General features: G+C 34.0%; 2 protein-coding genes across 2 annotated transcripts; both read right to left on the bottom strand.

The window, feature by feature from the left end:
• Positions 1 to 544: 544 nt before the first annotated feature.
• LOC109013293 (protein DOWNSTREAM OF FLC-like) lies at positions 545 to 2,322 on the bottom strand. Its single transcript, XM_018995332.2, has 2 exons — positions 2,084 to 2,322; positions 545 to 1,096 (listed from the first exon to the last, which is right to left on the bottom strand). Exons 1-2 carry the CDS (start codon positions 2,250 to 2,252, stop codon positions 765 to 767), a joined length of 501 nt encoding a protein of 166 aa, XP_018850877.1. The 5' UTR covers positions 2,253 to 2,322; the 3' UTR covers positions 545 to 764.
• Positions 2,323 to 9,271: 6,949 nt separating this feature from the next.
• Positions 9,272 to 11,775, bottom strand: LOC109013242 (protein UPSTREAM OF FLC). The gene is made up of 5 exons (XM_018995271.2): positions 11,374 to 11,775; positions 11,209 to 11,278; positions 10,952 to 11,064; positions 10,060 to 10,855; positions 9,272 to 9,690 (listed from the first exon to the last, which is right to left on the bottom strand). The coding sequence occupies exons 1-5, from the start codon at positions 11,555 to 11,557 to the stop codon at positions 9,570 to 9,572; spliced, it is 1,284 nt and encodes a 427-aa protein (XP_018850816.1). The 5' UTR covers positions 11,558 to 11,775; the 3' UTR covers positions 9,272 to 9,569.
• Positions 11,776 to 18,930: the final 7,155 nt, after the last annotated feature.

Below are 18,930 nucleotides of genomic sequence, written 5' to 3'. Positions count from 1 at the left end.
GGGCGAGGCACCCTGCTGGAGTCATCTTGTCCCCCGCCCTCGCTAGGCCTTCTCCATGCGGGGCGGGACGGACGAGAGTGGGATAGTGGGGTACGGAGCCCCGCTGCCTACCCCTATATCACATGAAATTCACATCAAATTAGGTCAATTCTTAAATAAGAGGTAATAAAGTACTATTTCAATTCTCCACTCACATGGAAATGGGATTACCTCTGTCATAATCTCCATATAACTCGGCGACATTAAAGAGGCACTTCTCTCTCTTGTACAGCTAACTTCAAGCAATTCAAACCTGTACCCTACTTCTAATTAAGTCCTAACCAAATCCCAATTCAGATATATTTATTTGTGTTGCATCGAGTGAGCAATAATTAGATTATTATGTATAAAAAAAATAGATTATTATAAACCATGCACTCGGTCAAATTTCTGATAAACAACGTCAGGCATAACCAGTTAAGGATCAGAAGGCCCATTTCCAAGAGGGAAAGGCAAATTCTCCCCTAATTTAATTTTATTAAACTGATCAAACAAGAAGCTACAATGTGTTGAAAGCCACATGAATTAATTAAGTGTCCAAAGTTACATATATAGTTGAAGAAAAAACATCGGGAATATTAATATAACTTAGTCCCATCAACTAAATTAAAGAGATAAATGCATGCCCTACTATCATGCATTGGGAGCAATTAAAAAGCAGGTCTAGTATTTGAGATGGCGAATATGAATTAGCAAACACAAAGTTATAAGGTCCTTAATTCCATTTACTGATCATCAGATCCCAAGTACTTCTTGAGCAGTTGGGTGCAGCCAGGCAGTGCCTGATCCCTCAGGAAACCCATGGCATTGGCAAAACGTATGTCATTAAGCACACCATTGTAACGGGTGACTATGATATTGGCTCGGGCACGTCCCGGATCGGCTAATTTGCAGCTGGCAAGTGGGCTGCCAACCAGAACGGTCTCGCATATTTGGTCTTGATGGTCGTCTTCCACCAGGATGTCGTATGTTCCTGTTGAGTTGGTCACTCCTTCAACGCTAGTGAACAAAAGCTGTAGAGTTTGCCGGTCTCTGCATTCTAATCTAACCCTTGCACCTGGCAACCATATTTATTTGGTATATTCAACTAATACAAAAAATAATAGAAATCGATAACAAAAGGCATAAATTTTGAATAAACAATTGTAGAATTCATCTCACATATATATGAACAGTACTCCTAATTAACGATGTTTAATGAGATCAGTAGCTGTACTGATGCAACATATTTCCTTGGGAGTTATTTAATCAGAAGATGATCATTAGAAACGGTTATAGGATTGATAATTGTAGGATTAAATCCAAGATCCTGATCAGGAGTTTGACGATCGACCATGCATGCTGATCTATTGTCAGTACTCGAGTGATTATATATATGCAACTGAGACGTACTTCTTATGCGACAAAGCACCCTGATATATACCTCTCTGTGGATGTACGTGTGATTGCATTGGCAATATGGCATGGACACCCAAAATTTTCTACACACTGCCCCAATATGAACCCTACGAAGAAGCTGCCATTGTTTTATTTCGAGCAGACATTTTAGTACTAGCTGCATAGAAGAGCAAAAGAATAGAGATCTGGATGAGGTAATTAACTTGTCAGTCTCAACCTAATATATCGTAATTGTTCCTAAAGCTAGTTTATGCACTTTCACTGCAATATGGGAATCCCTTAAGGAAGAAGGCTGAAAGAGATCTAATCACTTTCTACCGATCGAGCTCTACTTTTGGACCAAGTGTCTTTCCCCACAAAATAAAAACACCTTGTAAAACATGCCAGTCGTAAACCTAGGAGTCATTCTAATACAGAGTGCTTAAATAGACAGTTTCAAATCGGGGAATGAGAGAGTGAGACAGAGAGAGACAGAGAGAGATCAATGCCATTAAAGTGACACATTTCCATGTCATTTATGCGATCGAGTCCTTTATTATGTAAAAACAAACAATAAATCAAGGATGGTATATTAACCATACGTAAGTGCTCTGACCACAAAGAGAATAACTAAATGAATTTTCGAAAAGGGGGTTGTATTAAGTACCGGCAATGTAAGTGGTGGCGGAGGTCTCAAACCCGCAGCGGCAAGTGTCGCAGTAGACGTTTCCAATGACACGAAAGGGTCTGAACCCCAAGCTGCCTGCAGTGACAAGAGCTGGGAGGACGCAGAGTGCCAACAGCAACAACAGCCTGGTACTTGTAGTACTCGCCATGCCTTTCAAAAGAATATAGTCACCAGCTAAGACAGAAATACTGAATGAAAAATGAGAAATGGAGAGGGATGCTATAGTGAAGGGACATGGGGCCACTGGCACTTAATATAGAGCCGTGCTCATGAGCCATCATTAAGACCAGGCGAGGTTTCCGGCTTGCATTTGTTCAGAATACCCTCATTAATTTATGTCGGTGGTGTAAACTATCACCATCTCTCTCCACTTTTTTTACGTGGACATCTGTTTGTGATTCCTGGAAAATGATGCAAATTAGAAAAATAAATGCTACTAATTTCTCTCTATTAATATTGGAGTAGAGGTCTTCACAATAATGTCAATGGCTTTCCCTTGATGGATTTCATTAACATTGGTGCGTGTATGTGTAATATTTTTCATTTCCTTGCCTTCTGGATTCACATAAAGGGCACCTTCTGAGGTCCTAAATCCTAACCATTAAGAGCAATTTACGTTTCCTTCCAAAACTCAATACGATTTTTATGCATAAATTAGATGCATGAGAGATCTTCCCAGAAAATGCAAAATATATAATTAACCTATGAATTATCCAATCACCATATAATTTGGACGCCTATTTCTTAAGTCAATGAAGTGCTACGATAATTCTGCAGCTTGCATGTGCAGATTCATTGGCAACTAAGTATAAGAAGTTGACTGCAATTAAGATTGCCAAAAACTAATGCATGTTGTGGATCTCAATGACAGAACTCAGAAGCATCGTACGTAGCCTGCACAAAATATTATGATTTATACAGCATATAAATTAAGGAGAGTCGAGACTCGATCGAGATCAGTGCAGATTAACAGGGAAGCAAGCCAAAAGCATGTGATGATCACTACTGGAAATTATTCCAAGGTCAGAAGCCATGAATATTTGCTGAGAATTTGTGAAGCCGTGAATTTTGTGCATCACACGAGGCAATATATATATATATTCTATTCTGCAACATTTGTTTATGGGCTTGTGCTGTCAACAGCGTTAAGTGAAACAAATCAAATTATTTCACTAAAGTCTACCGATCTTATTGAGCCACCACTTCTTAATTAAGCCCAAAGTGGAACTTTAGTCCAACCAGCTAGCTCACTTCTATTTAAGCAAAACCGAGATATAACTTTAGCCCAAAGTTATCTCGTCTAGACAACTTCGCCTTAAGGAGAGTCGTTGTGTAAGGTCCATAAAGGGTGGGGCCGGGGGAGGAAATAGTCCCACAATCCCTTTACAGCCTCTTTTCATTAGTTCGGACCTCCTACTTTTTTCTTTTTTAGAAAGAGAGATTGTATTCCTAATTTTATTGATAAAAAATGTTTTGGGATCCGAATTTGGATTTTGAATTTGTGTCCCAAATCGGATTTTTTTTTTTTTTTTTTACTTAGTAATTAAATAAGTGTTTTTTATTGATATTGTGAATTTTTTATTTTTTTAACAACATTTATGATGATTAAAAAAATATATGAAAAAAATCAAAAAACTACTTTTATCTTTTTGGTGGGTTCTCGGGATACATTTCTCGAGAGATGTAGCAATACTCTTTATTAATAGTCTTCACCTATAGTAGAAGAAAACCTTGATTAATTCAAACCCGACTTAACACTTACTAAATTTATCTATTCCTGTTCATTCGAACTTTTGGAATAAATTAAAGTTTAACCGGTATATGTCCATTGAATCTTCAGCGGCTCTAATTTAAATTGAGTTGAATGCAATTTTTCTCTGGGTGACAACCAAGCTCAATCTAGCTGTAGAATTTTGTAGAACAAATATGACGAAAATTTGGAATATGGTTACACTCTTGTGAGAAAATTTGTTCTACAAGTTGGTGATGGATAAAGGGAAATTCAAGTGTGTTATTATGCATAAATGGTCCATATTTGTAAACTATGAGGCACTGATCGGTAAAGGCACAACCATTGGCAAGTGATACAACTTTTTGACAAAATCAAAAGGTTGTTTCTCTCACGTCCTCAATCATCACCGCTCATTGGAACAATAACCATGGAGAGAGTATCATTCCAAGGGATATACCGTTTGGCGATCACAACCCATAGAATTACATTTCCAACTTAATTACACAAAACAGTGATGATCTAGTTGAGTATTTTACTTTGATACCAATATAAGTTTTCTACTACTCAACTCTTGTCTACAGACTCCTGCATACCAGCGTTAGAGCATGACAAGCCTCTACATGCGCACATTTTTTTCATTACTTATCTGACCCACCCTCCACCATATGTGCTCTCACTGACCACATATAAAGGGTGATTTCATTTCACTAAAATTTTAGTGAATGACATCAATTCTCCATAAGTGGGTCAATAATCAATATTCCTGTCACAATTGACGAATTCTGCCGAATACATAAAACGTGTATCGACTTGTATTGAATTTTCGGTAAATACTTTCGCTAAAGGTTATTCCTGAAGTTATTCGTGAAGCTTTCCCTAATCACCTATCAGCGACTTTACAAATGATCAACCAATTACTTGACTAATCAACCTGCATTGAATTTTATCAAGTACTCACCCTAAGGCCATTCATAAGGTTTTTCTTAATCACCTTATTAGCAACTTTACGAATGACCTAAATTTTCATTTGAGTAAATCACCATAAATACAATTATCTAGGCGTCTCCATAATTTCTTGAATTATACATGTTGACCATGAGGTTGAGAGATATGAGGTTGTTTTCACGTAGGCATCTCTCAACTTCATTCTAGTAAAATGTTCTTTCAATTTCTCTAGAGATAATCCATTGGCTATCGGATCTGCTATCATTTCGGTCGAGAAAATAAAATTAACTTTAACCTTCTATTTTTTCACTATATCTAAAATATAGTAATAATACATATCAATGTATTTTCTTTGGGACTCTATATTCCACTTTTTATCAAGAGACGAGAGACTGATGATCACAAAACACATTGGTTGGTTCTGTATATGTATACAAATTTAAGCTTTCTATAAAGTAATTCATCCACACCGCAGTATTCACTTCAGTATTACAAGCAATATATTCTACTTTCATAATAAACTTATCAACCTAATCCTATTTCTTACTCAACCGAGAAATTGTTGCTCCACTAAATAGAAATATATATCCACTTGTAAATTTTATATCATCTACACCACCTCAAAAATCAGAATCACTCTAGCCAATAAATTCTAGATTACTGATCCCAAAGACCAATTTCATATTTTTAGTACCTTATAAATACCTTAATATACGTTACACTACCTGTCAATATTTCTTACATGGTTTGGATTGATATCTGCTTACCAATCATATTGTATGACAAATTTCTAGTCTCGTACTTGTCATTGCATACACAAGACTTCCCACCGCTTGAGCATAGGAAACTTTAAATATTTTGCTTATTTAGTCTTCATCTTTTGGGTACATACTTTTATTTAACGCATGACCTTTGCAAACAGGTGTGCACTTAACGATTTCTAATTTTCACACCAAATCTTTTAAGTATATTTTCTAGATATTTTTCTGGATATAAATATAAAATCTTTGAATTTCTATCTCTCGAAACTCTTATACCAAAAGCAGGTGGCTTCACCCATGTCTTTCATTTCAAATTTAGATTTCAAGAATTCTTTTGTTTTATTCTTCATATATAAACAATTACTTGCTAGAAATATATCATCAATATATAATGATAATAACATTACTTTATTATCATTTTTCCATATTTATACACGGTGATCTAGTGGACTCAATTCATATCTCATTTCTAAAATGACTTGCTGAAACTTTAACTGTCTTGAAATTGTTTAAATTCATACAATAATTTATTTAACCTTTTGACCTTTTCTACGTGTACTTTAATTTGGAATCCTTCTAACTAAATCATAAATATATCATCTATTAATTCATAACTAAAAGAATCTGTTTTTGCATCTAACTGATATAAATACAAGTTCATCCTGACAACAATAAACATGATAATTCTTACGAATGTGAACTTTGTCATGGGTAAATACGTATCCACAAAGTCTACATCTGGTTGTTAAGTATATCATTTAGCCAATAACCTTGTTTTATACATTTTCAAACTACCATCAACTTTAAATTTTGTTCTGAGAACCTATTTGCAACCAATAGATTTTCTATCCTTTAGAATATATTTTAACTCCCAAACACCATTTTTATTTATCAATTCTATTTTATCTTCCATAGTCTCAAATCATTTATTTGAATCGACATTATTGATTGCCTCATAAAAGTTTTTAAGATCATTTTCTAAATTTTTCAAACTGGTATCTAGAGCATAATGATCTTGAAATTATATTTGATGGTCTTCTGGTTCTTTTACTGCCACTACCTCCAACATCAATACTTGAGGATTGATTTCTATCTGACTTGTTTTTATTTCCATTACTCCCATTGCCTCCAACATCAATATCTAAATATTGATTTCCCATCGTTCAATTTGCTGAAATCATTCAAAACTTTAAATTCATTTCCTCTATCACTATTCAAACTTTGAATGAGCCTACTCAATTGGATTTCTACTTCTGTCTTATATTATTTAAATTTATCAAATTTCTCATATTTATGCTTGAGTAAGTAAATATGCTCATATCTCGAATAGTCATCAGTGAAAGTAATAAAGTACTTCATTGTTTTATGGATTTTTGTTTTAAAAGGTCCAAAACATCAGAATGTACAATTTCAAGTAAATCCTTGGATTTCAAAATTTAAAAAAGATTTATTACTCATTTTTCCTTTGATACACTGTTCACATATATCAAAATTATTTAAATTTATTTATAGTATTAATCCACATTTATACATTCTGATAAGTTCTTTCTTATTTATATGGTATAATCCTAAATGTCATAAATATACATAACCAATATACACATTCAAATAATCATAAATACATATTTTATTAATATCAACATTCGATACATACATATCATAATTTCTCACGCCTTTCATTTATACATTACTCTTACCTATAACTATAGTTTCAGACTTAAACTCAACTATGTAACTTTTCTGATATAGTACAAGTATTGGTACTAAATTCTTACGAATACTAGATACATATAATACATCACTAAATAAAATAAAAAAATCATTCACCTTAAACTTATATATACATTGCCGCAAGATATCACAGTATGTATTGCTGCCCATATACACTCAATACTTACATGTTTGCTTCTCTTCAAGATTGACAAACAACTCTTTGTTCTTGCATATATGTCTTATTGCTACAAAATCAACCCACCATGAATCTGACGCTAATTTCATGAGCATTAACTCGGCGGTGGTGAGTTACTTCGATGGATGGTCGAAACAGTATTTCCAAAATTTTGGCTTTCTCCTGTTTCGGCCCGTGCTTGTTTTCCTCTGTATAAAAATATTCCAATTCTTCAAGATAATAACTTGTTACCAAAATTTGAAGATTTCAGTGTATTTGAGGTCTCCCACCATGGATTTGAAAGAGTTTTTCATGTGGTTGTCAAACCAAGCAATTTCTTATTATTAGTCTTCTCAATGCATAAAAATAACTCATCTGTCATGACCAGGCTATTGATACCACAGTAGAATTTTGTAGAACAAATACGAACAATCCATATTGGACAAATACTCCCGTGAGATTATTTGTCCCACAAGTTGGGGGTGGAAAAAAGGAAATACAAGTGTGTTAATTGTGTACAAATGGTCCATATTTATAGATCATAAGACACTGGTTGACAAAAGGCACAATTATTGATAAGTGATACAACCTCTTGGCATTTCTTCAACCATCACCCCCCCTAAAAACCATCACCATTGTGTATACCGTTTGGTAATCACACCCTTTAAAATTATACTAGCTTTTTTTGTTGATCTCTCTTTAAGGAGCCTAATCTTAGAATTGTTAGGAAACTCAATGTGTTTTGCAAACATTTTTCTAATATACCAAACAATTGGTATATTTCTAACTATTTCTTATTAGTAGTATTATTTAAAAACATTTACATCACAAACTACTAGCATAGAATAATTTGATTTTTAATATTTAAATTTTTAAAATTATCTTTGAAATCAAATTATATAACGTGGATAATATGTAATGTGAAGGCCTTCAAATATGATTTAATAATTTCTTATTCCACAAGAGACGGTAGCACAAGTCATCTTCAATCTTCTCAAATTACTTTTGTTTTATTTATTTGGATTTATGATTGAAGTTGGTCTATAATTAAATATAGCTTTTGATTATATTTTTCTCTTATATTCTATAGCTAATAAGCTATGATTCCTATGAATGTATGATCTACCATCGTGGTCTTAATTGTTAATTGATTTTGTTTGGATAATAAAATAAGATGAAATAATTTTAGATAAAAATTAAAAATTAAATAAAATATTATTTTTTAATATTATTATTATTTTAAAATTTAAAAAATTTAAATTATTTATTATATTTTATATGAGAATTTAATAAAACTGTAATAATAAAATGAGTTGAGACAACAATTTCACTATCTAACAGCATTCTCATCACATATACTATTTCACTGTTATCTCCAAATTATAGGAAAGAATTGAGAAAAAAGCTAAAAAAACCCCTCTCATCTCATTTCCTATTTTAGGATTTTGATATGAATAGTAATTTTCTAAATATAAGAAATCACTATTCATCCTCTAGATAATTTTTTATCGATATTTTATTTTAAAATAAAATAAATTTTTCTTCCAATCACCTACACTTTCTCTCATATTTATTTATTATAATTTTAAATAATAAATTTAAAAATAATTTAAATAATTATTAAAATATAAAAAATAAATTTTAAAAATATTATCATTCCTGTTAAAAAATAATTTAAATTCTTATTTAAAATATTCATTAGAATAATAATTCATAACAAAGTTTATAAATAGAAAGGAGGAAAAAATATAGAAAAATATTATTTTAATAAAATATAGAAATGATAAAAAATTAAATGTAAAAGATTTTTTAAAAATGAGAAAAATTTAAGATGAAATTATAAAAAATATCTTTTTAGTTAAAATTTAGGAGATAGGATGGAAATTGCTCTAAATTATGGCTTAAAGCACTCAAACTAAAAACAAAAAATAAAAATACAAAGCACAAGGACCTATAATTCCTGCAACCAAAATCATCACAAGCGCAAAGATTTTTACCACATTTTTGGCCTTAACTTTCGAACGCCACCGAAAGGTCTCGTAATTATGAAAGTTCATCTCAAAGTAAAACCTCTAATTACTAATAATAATAATAATAATTACAGATCCAACGGCTTTGCTGAATGTGACAGACATGCATTCATTTCTTGATGTGTTTCGATGAAGCAGAAGATTTCCTTCGAGGTATGCATTTCCCTCTCACTGCTGCCTTCTCTCTTTTCTCTTCCTCCGCTGCTTCTGCCACCATAATCTTCTTGCTCCTATGGTGTCAAAAACGATGACATTAACTTTTAAATATATCATATCGAATGACAAGACGGGGGTGGAAAAAAGGAGCCTAGCCTAGCCTGAGTTTCATACAACCGAGGTTTGGACTTAATAGCATTTATGACGGTTTATATTATTTTTGAAATTATATAGGTAAATAAAATTAGGTTTTCGTTTTTTTATTTATTACAATTATATAAATAATCTCATCAATTTTTTAAGATTTTTAGTATGTTCGATATTTTTGTCACATCTCGACCATTAATGCGACCTGTAGACCGAAAATTCTCTGACGTGGCAGCCATACAATTCAGTCAGCGAGAGTGTAAAACGAAAAACAAATCCAGAACCGAGTCACTAACCTTTCTTCGTTATAAGAATTCGATTTCTTCAGCACCGGTTCAGCCGCAACCCGGTCTTCACTCATAGCCTCAACGATGCTCCCACTGAAGTATTCCTTCTCCTCCGACTGCAAATTCCCGAACCTAGGGTTCTCAGACATGTAGCTAATCATATCTTCCTCCGTCAGCTTCACCGCATTCTTGAATAGAACTCCTTTGTGAAGGCTGTCACTCTTCTTCACTGTGCTCTTCACCGGTTGCTTCAGACCTGCCGGTGCATTCTTTGACTTAGCAACTGCTGAGCTACCGCAGGCAATGAGTTGGAGCAGGACAGAGTTCCGACTAATTTCTGTCTCGTTGGTGTTGGTGATCAGTACTCGGTCACCAGCTTGCCATCGTTTGGAGTTGTTTCTTTGGTCTGGAACTGGATGATCGCCATCTTCGAACCGCTTGGAGATATTGCTTTCATTGGGTTTGACATTGTCTGCGGAGTATGTGGATGGTGGGGACGAGTCGTTTAGAGTTAATACAGTGAGGTTTTTGTGGGTCTGAGGTGGTTGTTGGGTCTCGTTGTCTTCGGGTTCATCAGTCGATACGCCTCTGGAGCAGCGAGAGTGGGGTGTGGTGGAGCTGGTATAGCTTGTTTTTTCTCCATCTTCGAATTCTTCCTCTTCTTCGTATTCTTCGTATTCATGGTCCTCGTGCTCTCCATGTGGACTTTGAGCCGAAGGTTTTCCCTTCGAGTTGAAATTTGGTACCTGAATTTGTTGAATTTCTTGCCTGTGGCTGTTGGTTATTTGAAGTTGTTGCAATCTTTCTGCGCAGTAAAAATTGTTCGAATCGTGAGGATTTTGAGACATAAAGGCACAAGAATATGGTTTAAATTTAAACTATAAATTGTTTAGAGACTGACCAGAGCAGCCTTCAACAAGTTCAGACCCTTTAAGAACATACTCAGCTCCTTCTGCAGGGTAGATAATGTCACTCTCTGCCAAGTCGTTCCACACATACCCGCTCTTGTAGCTCCTGAAAATAAGCAAAACTTCAGCTTAAAAATAGGAAAGTAAATAGAAAGTAAAGTAACAAAAGAGAGAGTCTGAGATGCTCAATCTCTGATCATGAACACGGAGAAATGAAGGAACATTCAGTAAGTAATCAATATGCACGTACCTTTTGCACGACCAGGAATATAGGGAGGGCATGCCTTTCCCTCTAAGCACAGTAAGACGATCCATTACATCTACACATCAACAAGACAATACAGAAGAAAGATAACAAAGTGTCACAAGTACCAAAACAGAAGCCGCCAACAATTTTGTTTAAGAGTACAAGTACCTCTTAATCGAAGAGGTTGATCGGGTGAATGGGTAACTTCCATGTAATGGGGATGCTCAAGATGGCCATTTCGTGAAAGGTAGTAAACGACTTGGACTTTTTTTATGGGTTTTAGCTTTGGCTGCATGTATACTTTGACCCTGTCTGGGCTCGTTTCTCTTGCTCTTCTGGATCGAACCTCCATATTCTTCTTGCCCTTGCCTCTTCCCTTCCTTCTCGTGATTTTGAGAACTTCACGAGCCCGCCCTCCTATTTAAGTAGTGACAAATTGGGGGTAAACGAAGGGAAGAGTAGACCTCAAAAGGCGGAAATGCAGGTTGATACAGCTCGATTTTGGATGCTTTTGAAAATGTTGTCAATGTAGAGAGAGAGAGAGAGAGAGAGGAATGCGAGTGAGGGGTCAGGGTCACTGAGATCAACTTCGTTTTGACTTTGGTTAGCTCTGATCCCAAACTGAGACAAAATAAAATTAAATAAAAACAGCCATTATCAGAGGATTTCAGAGCGCCTTGCAACCAACGTAAGAGAGTTTTATCTGCGAGCTCTACATTCTAGGAGATTAACGTCTTTCTCTTACATTAGATGCCATTTTTGGGCCACATGCTAACATTCCATTAATCAAACCCTATGTCTCATGATAGCATTGGACAATTCTGGCCATTGGATATACAGCAGCTAGCTAGAGGATCTGATTAGTGTAAGTAGGACGATCAACAACAATATTTTTATTCCCATTAATTGTAATTACAAACTTGAACAGGTGATAAGACATGGCAAGTCGACCTTAATATGGTTAGTGCAAGTAGGCTAAAAAGTGTGCTACTCTTTTAATCAATATAATCGTTAGGTCCTATAATTTAAATGTGAAATAAAGCGGACCACAAATCATTCCTCATCATGATCGCCACCCAAACACTATGACCGTTTATTTCGATTACCTTTACTGCTCATTATTTATACATATCACATATCATATATTATATTTTTTAAAAACAAAAATTTAATTTTTTTTATTTAATTTTTTTTAAACTTATTTAATTATTTTATTCATCATCTATATAATACACATTTAATAAAAAAAATTAAAAAATATATAATATACAGTATGTGAAATGATTAATAAAATTTTTCTTTTTTGATCAACCAATAATTGGGCTATGACTACCCTAGGTAATGCTAGTGAGAAGTCTGGATCGAATGCACGAGTTTTTTTTTAAGTGAGTCCCCAACGAGAAGAAGTGAATATTAACGGTGGGAAAACATTTGTTCTAAGATTTTTACATTTTAAGTTTGTATATATCATTATTCAACTATAATAATAACTACGATAGCTAGACATATATGGTATTTTATAATAAGTAATGCTATATATCGGATATATATAGGTTTTGTGCATTTTTTTATTAAATGAGCGGGACTTAATATTAAAAAAATGATTTTTTTTCTAGTCCAAAAGTTATCTACTTTTTTAATAAAAGAATACATGAAATTTGCACTCACTATAACTGCCAATATCATTTATCTTTTATAATAATCTAAAAAAAAATATGCGTATCAGCCGGAAGCTGCCGCACACTTAACGCTAAGTGAAAAAAAAAATACCCATGAAGTGTGCTGTGGCTTCCGGCTAATGCACAGCATATCTCATAATCTAATGAGGTGAGGTTGATGAAAAAACCACATCCTCTTTTAAATCCTTAGTTTTGGGAGGAGGAATAGAAATAAATAAATAAATAGCAAGGATTATATGATCATTTGATAGTAAAAAAACAACAGGTCAGGCTTGCCTCAATCGAAAGGAGAAAACATAAAAACAAACCAAGCAAATAAACTATTGGCAAGGGATGGAGGAGGAGCTTGCACGTATATGTTATCCAAAAAGAAAACAACAAAAGCAAAACTGTTGTGAGGTGGATATGATTCGATTACACCGACTTTGGGTCCGGATTACAAGCTCTCTTTCTTCACTCGGAAATGCACGGTTTAGCTTTTTTATATGTTGAAGAGATTCTTACATCATATAGGGTTGATGATGGGAGTATACAAAGGGAGCAACCCATTAATTAGGTAGCAAAAGTGTCTCAAGTACTTGTCTGCTGGGAACTTTAGGGGTGAAAAAGGATTCAACAAGATCAGTACTAAAGTTCTTTTCCGTATGTGAATTTTGTACACCCCTCAACACTGCGCTTTTACCCAGTTACCGCTTGTCACGAGACAAGCCTCGAAAGATATTGAGTTGATTTTGAACTTGTGGATTCCTGTTGTACTGTTGCCGCAACACCCGAATTATGAGGGCCCGATGCCCTACATGTTCAATTCACCAAGACTTTCCTCTCGAATTTTTGGGGCTTTCAAATCCATAGATACAGAATTTTAAGAGTCTGCCGCCGAATCACAATCGGTATTGTGTGCTCATTTTTAAGTTGTTGCTTTATATATATCTAGTGTAAGAATGCACAATTAAGAGCAGGCAGTAAAATCGATCATATGCATGTATGCAAAATACAGAAAATAAATAGATTCAAAAATAACAATTTGCATTGAAATATAAGATTACAAGTTAAAATAACTTACTTACAGATTATAAGATAAACAGATGGAGAGAGATACGTATGATGGGGAAGAAGAGAAGGAAGGTGAATTAGGGAGAAAGAGGGAGAGGTATGTAAGAAAGCCTGCCCTCTTCGTTCACAGAGTTCTCTTTTTATAGATAAAGGAGTTTCTGTTTATAATAATTAAAGTAAAAAAGTAAAAACAAAAAAGCCGTGAGTGAACAGTAAACAATATTGTTTATTCACGTGAAAGTCGGGTCATCATTATGTCTTCAGCATAATTTGCGGGAGCGCCTACTGTTGACATAAAGTGGTAGAATCTTGACAGAGTGGACTAGTCAGTGTGTGAGACGGCAGCCTTCCTTTTGTCTTGTAGCGTCGGTTGATCATTCATCTTCATATAACCTAGGGGTTCCTTCTGAATCATGTCCAAAAATATTATTATAAGGGTCAGCAACTAAAGCTTCAGATGATGCTTATGATTTTTCTTTTTCAGAATTATCATTTTCTAAAGACTTTTTGAGTAAGTGAATTAAATTATTTTTAGTAAGGCCATCAAGAACATCACTTTTCTTTTTGATCTTTGAGAATTTTTTAGTCTTGGTAGAAGAAGCAGTTGCCTTTCCTTTTTGTGAGGTAGGTGGTGAAGCAGGGGCCTGGATTTGGAGATATCCAGTTGAAGTAAGAGAACCATGAGTGATTGTAGAGAATTCTTCTTTATTTTGCATATCTGGGACAGTCTATGGAAAATCCCTTATCACATAATCAATTATATTTTGGGTATAGGAGAACCTATCCCACCATTTTGTAAAGCAGTATCGGACTAGTATATCGCCATTCCTTTCATAGTTCCATTTCATGATTCAAGAGATCTTGTATCATTTGCAGAAATGGAGAGAGTAGGGAAACTTGGCCATATGTCTGTCCAATTTCGAAACAACAGCAGTGGTGAAGCATTTGAATGCTCTTAGAAGCATGTCATGGAAGTTTTCAAGAATAGACCAAACTGATTCCACCATTTGGTATCAGAGCCACTTGGCTGCTAATAGTTCATAATTACTTCTCTTCATTTCACTTATCTTGTTGGCTTTCAACCCAATCCCTGAATTCTTACTTTGTCTGATCTATGTCTTTGTTGTCCGTCTAGTACCTTGGCAAGACCATTTGCTGGAGAGCGTTAAGGGCAGTTAGGTTGTCGGGTCGGGAAAAGGATGTTAGTTCTAAGCACTGAAGTGTGAAGGACTATGTTGACTGGTGACAAAATGAGTAGAATGTTTTTATCTAATTCAACTATTAGTTCCAGGTCATTTGTTCCACCAGACATCATTATTGATTTGAAGACACTACTTTAAATGATTTCAATCAATGAAATATTCCAAAAATCATATCAAATTCTATTTATCGAACTTCTTAGGTTCAATCTACTTTTAACACTGATTTTAATGTTAGAACGGTTGAACAAACCTATGCTATTTCAAAATCTCAAGTAAAATGTTGCTTATTTACTAAAAAATTGATTCAAGATTTTTTAGTAAAAGGTTACAAATATTTGCATATTGATTCTGTTCAAGTTGCTGTCAAACTTTTAACAAGGAATGCATCAACGCCTCTGTTCTACTTTGTTTAAAAGATGCTTGGTTCAACAATTTTGAAAATAGTATTCTTTGAATGATGCAGTCCTCTTTGTTTGGTGGTCCCTTTCACTTTGACTATTTTCCTGATTTAACTCTTGCTCTGGATGATAACAATATTGTCAAAGCTTTAACTCTGAATATTTTAACTTCTGTCTATGACATGCTAGAAGGAAGCAAACCACTTGTTCTTGTTTACCGGATTTATTATCGTCTTTTAAAAATGAATTTAAATCCAAAAACTATTTCAAAACTAACTACAGGAAAACTCTCTTGATCCAGAGTTCTACCCCAGATGCAAACATTCAAGTTCCAAAAATGGTTTATTAGAAAGATATTTCTCTTCCCAATGAGTGGACTTTAGAACATGAAGTCCCTCCTATGAAAAATATTTTTGATGATTGCACTTTAGATTATATTCAGCAATATTTGGATGATACTGTTAAAATTAGTTTTGATCAGACTAGTAATCCCAGCATAAGGAGAAATTCTTTTGCTGGATCTAGATCTTCTTTTGCTGGTTCTGTTTATGATAATTCAGTAAGACGAGACCAAAATCTCAAACAATTTCTGGAAGACTCAAGTTACCCTGATTTAAAATTGAAAAGACTTTCTACGTCTTCTCAAATTACCTCTGCTTATTATTCTACCAAGGATGCTGAAACATTCAAGGAAAAGTCTGTAAAGGAAGAAGCTGATAAAGAAGAAGATACTTCGTCTTTATCTCCTACAGCTTCGGATATGGCTGCACCAGTTGCACCTATTCATCACAATCTTGTGATAAATAGGTCTTTTGAGTTTGATTTAGTTGCTCTTGTTAATGAATATAGTTCAAAAGAAAATCGTGATAAGAGAGAAACTTATCATGCTACTTTTTCTGCTTTTGAAAAATTGTGTTAAACAAAAATGGAAAGAAAAGATGAATGACCTGCAAAAGCATATCATTTTCTTCGATTTTGTTGAAAACTATTATGTTTCAAACAATAGTTTGAATGTTGTTAAAACTGATTTTGTCAATGAAGAAAGTAAAATGACGATCCAATCCAATCACCTACCTTTGGAGGCAATAATTGTTTCTCATAAAGGATCTAAAGTAATTGCTTCCTCTTTCAAAGTTCCTGAAAATGTATCCAAAGATCCAAAAGAAGACAAGATTTTAAAAGAAACAAAAAATATTATTCACCAGAATAATTTTGTAAATCTTGCTCTTTATACTATCGGACAACAGTTAGATAGACCTGTGGAGAAAGCAGAAAAACGCTTCAGTTCCTATTTCAAAAACTATTGAAAATCCTTTAGTTTTACCAAAAGATCAGTTAAAAAGGGTTGCAAAACCTATTGAAAAACCTTTGATTATTTTACCACAGGATCGGCCTAAAATTGATTTTCAAAATACACAGGCCAAGACCCTTGATAAGATCAATCAAATGCTTGCTGATCTTAAGAAAGAGCAATCTTCTACTAGTGCTTTAATCATCAATGAAAATGAAGCTTCTTATTGAAACTACAGATGAATCATCTGACAGTGATTCCTCTACTATTCAAAACATTGATTTACTTGAAAAGAATTTTCAAGATTTTAATTTAAAATCTAAGATAGCCAGATTTTCTTCCAAATGACTCAAACCAATGAGTCTGACGAAAAACTAGTATTCCAGGGCTACTCCTCCTGATTTACAGTTTGAAGAAAATATTTTTCAAACTCAATCTTCTTACTCTGCTGATAAAATTTACGAATGGAATACTGATGGACTGTCTGAACAAGAAATCCTCAATGCCATGAGTAAGAGGTTTTTAGTTACTAATGCTTATATTAACAATAATATTAGATAACATGATATTGTTATAATTTTAACTAATGGTTTTTCCTGTGTTCTTCGTAACTGGTGGGATAAGCATCTCACTACTGAAACAAATAAAATCATTCAGAATGCTGTAAAGCATAATGAAGAATGATTACCTATTTTTAATTAAATTGCAGGAATGAGATTTCCTGATGGTATTAATACCTTGATTTACACTATTATTAAACATTTTGTTGGAACTCCTTCCAATATTACTAATCGCATTAGTGATTATTTGAATAATTTACGATGCCGTCAAATGTCTGACTATAGATGGTATCAAGATGTTTTTATGTCCAGAGCAATGCTTAGAGACGATAGTCATAAACCTTACTAGAAGGAAAAGTTTATTGATAAATTACCTCATTTATTTGCTCATAAAGTCAAACAAGAACTTATTAATATCTTGAGATTTCTTAATTATGAAAATTACACCTATGGTGATATTTTCAGTATAATTAAGAAATTTGGTATTAGTATGTGCAATGATCAAAGAATGTTTCGTGAACAGACGAAGAATTGCAGGAAAGCCAAATATGAAATGAGAACATTTTGTGAACAATTTGGCCTTCCTCCTATTGCTCCATCGAGAAGAAAGCAGAAATATTCCATTAAGTTCCGAGCTTGCTCTCCTCCCACCTCCATTGCTCCCACATGAATTCGAGTTGTAAGTTTTGTTTTCCTCTATTTTTTGTTTACATTTCAGACCAATCATTACTAGATATTGTTGTGGTTTGTCTTTGATATTAAAATAATGAAATATTTAGGTGGCTAGTTTTATGAATGTTAAGGTTATCCTATTGCAGCCCACCTATTTGTGATAATGAACTTAAGGGTTGGTTGAAAAAAAAAATCAAATTACCCCAAACTTTCATGTCCAAAAATCCTCAGAATACTTCATTGGGTGCCTATAGGAGATAGTGCAGTTGAGTTGATTTTGTCCATCCATGGGTTAGGCTACATTTCTAGATTGAACTGTGCATACCATCTCATCTATACTGTCCATCTATGGCTTAGGTTGCATTTCTAGATTGAGTCGATGTACAACACAAATAATGTTTTTCCCCTTATGTTGCATTTCTATACTCTAACTTTGTTTTGAATTCGGTTGGATCTTTTTATATTTATTCAAAGGTTGGACTTGCAATGGATTCCAACATAAATCTCTCAAAGAATGAATATGATGAGGTTGGAGTTTCTCATGAGCAACTTCTCTATAAAACCAGTGAAGAACCTACGGTCAGAATGACATTCTCATATGGAGATGAAGTTCGGTCTTACTATATGAAGTATGCAAAGCATAAGGGGTTTGGAGTGCATAGAAGGAATTATAAACAAGGAGAATATGGGAATGTCAGATGGTTTACCTTGTATGTGCGTGTCAAGGCACATCAGATAGTAAGGCTGCCAATGTTCTCAAACCAAGACAAATAGAGCAGTTAAGGTGTATGACTAGGATTAATGCGACTTTGAATGATGAAGGTGAATATACCCTAACTAGCATAAACTTGGAGCACACACACATTTGTA

The sequence above is a fragment of the Juglans regia genome, chromosome 1 (assembly GCF_001411555.2).
Source record: "Juglans regia cultivar Chandler chromosome 1, Walnut 2.0, whole genome shotgun sequence".
NCBI lineage: Eukaryota > Viridiplantae > Streptophyta > Magnoliopsida > Fagales > Juglandaceae > Juglans > Juglans regia.
This window is presented reverse-complemented; position numbering and strand designations above follow the sequence as displayed.

Bases quoted from the DNA above. Each gene is read 5' to 3' on its own strand.
- LOC109013293 (XM_018995332.2), bottom strand. From the start codon at position 2,252: ATGGCGAGTACTACAAGTACCAGGCTGTTGTTGCTGTTGGCACTCTGC. The intron at 1,097-2,083 runs GTACTTAATACA...TATGGTTGCCAG, and splicing joins CGCCACCACTTACATTGCCG to GTGCAAGGGTTAGATTAGAA.
- LOC109013242 (XM_018995271.2), bottom strand. From the start codon at position 11,557: ATGGAGGTTCGATCCAGAAGAGCAAGAGAAACGAGCCCAGACAGGGTC. The intron at 11,279-11,373 runs GTACTTGTACTC...GTTGATGTGTAG, and splicing joins TCAACCTCTTCGATTAAGAG to ATGTAATGGATCGTCTTACT. The intron at 11,065-11,208 runs GTACGTGCATAT...GCTTATTTTCAG, and splicing joins TATTCCTGGTCGTGCAAAAG to GAGCTACAAGAGCGGGTATG.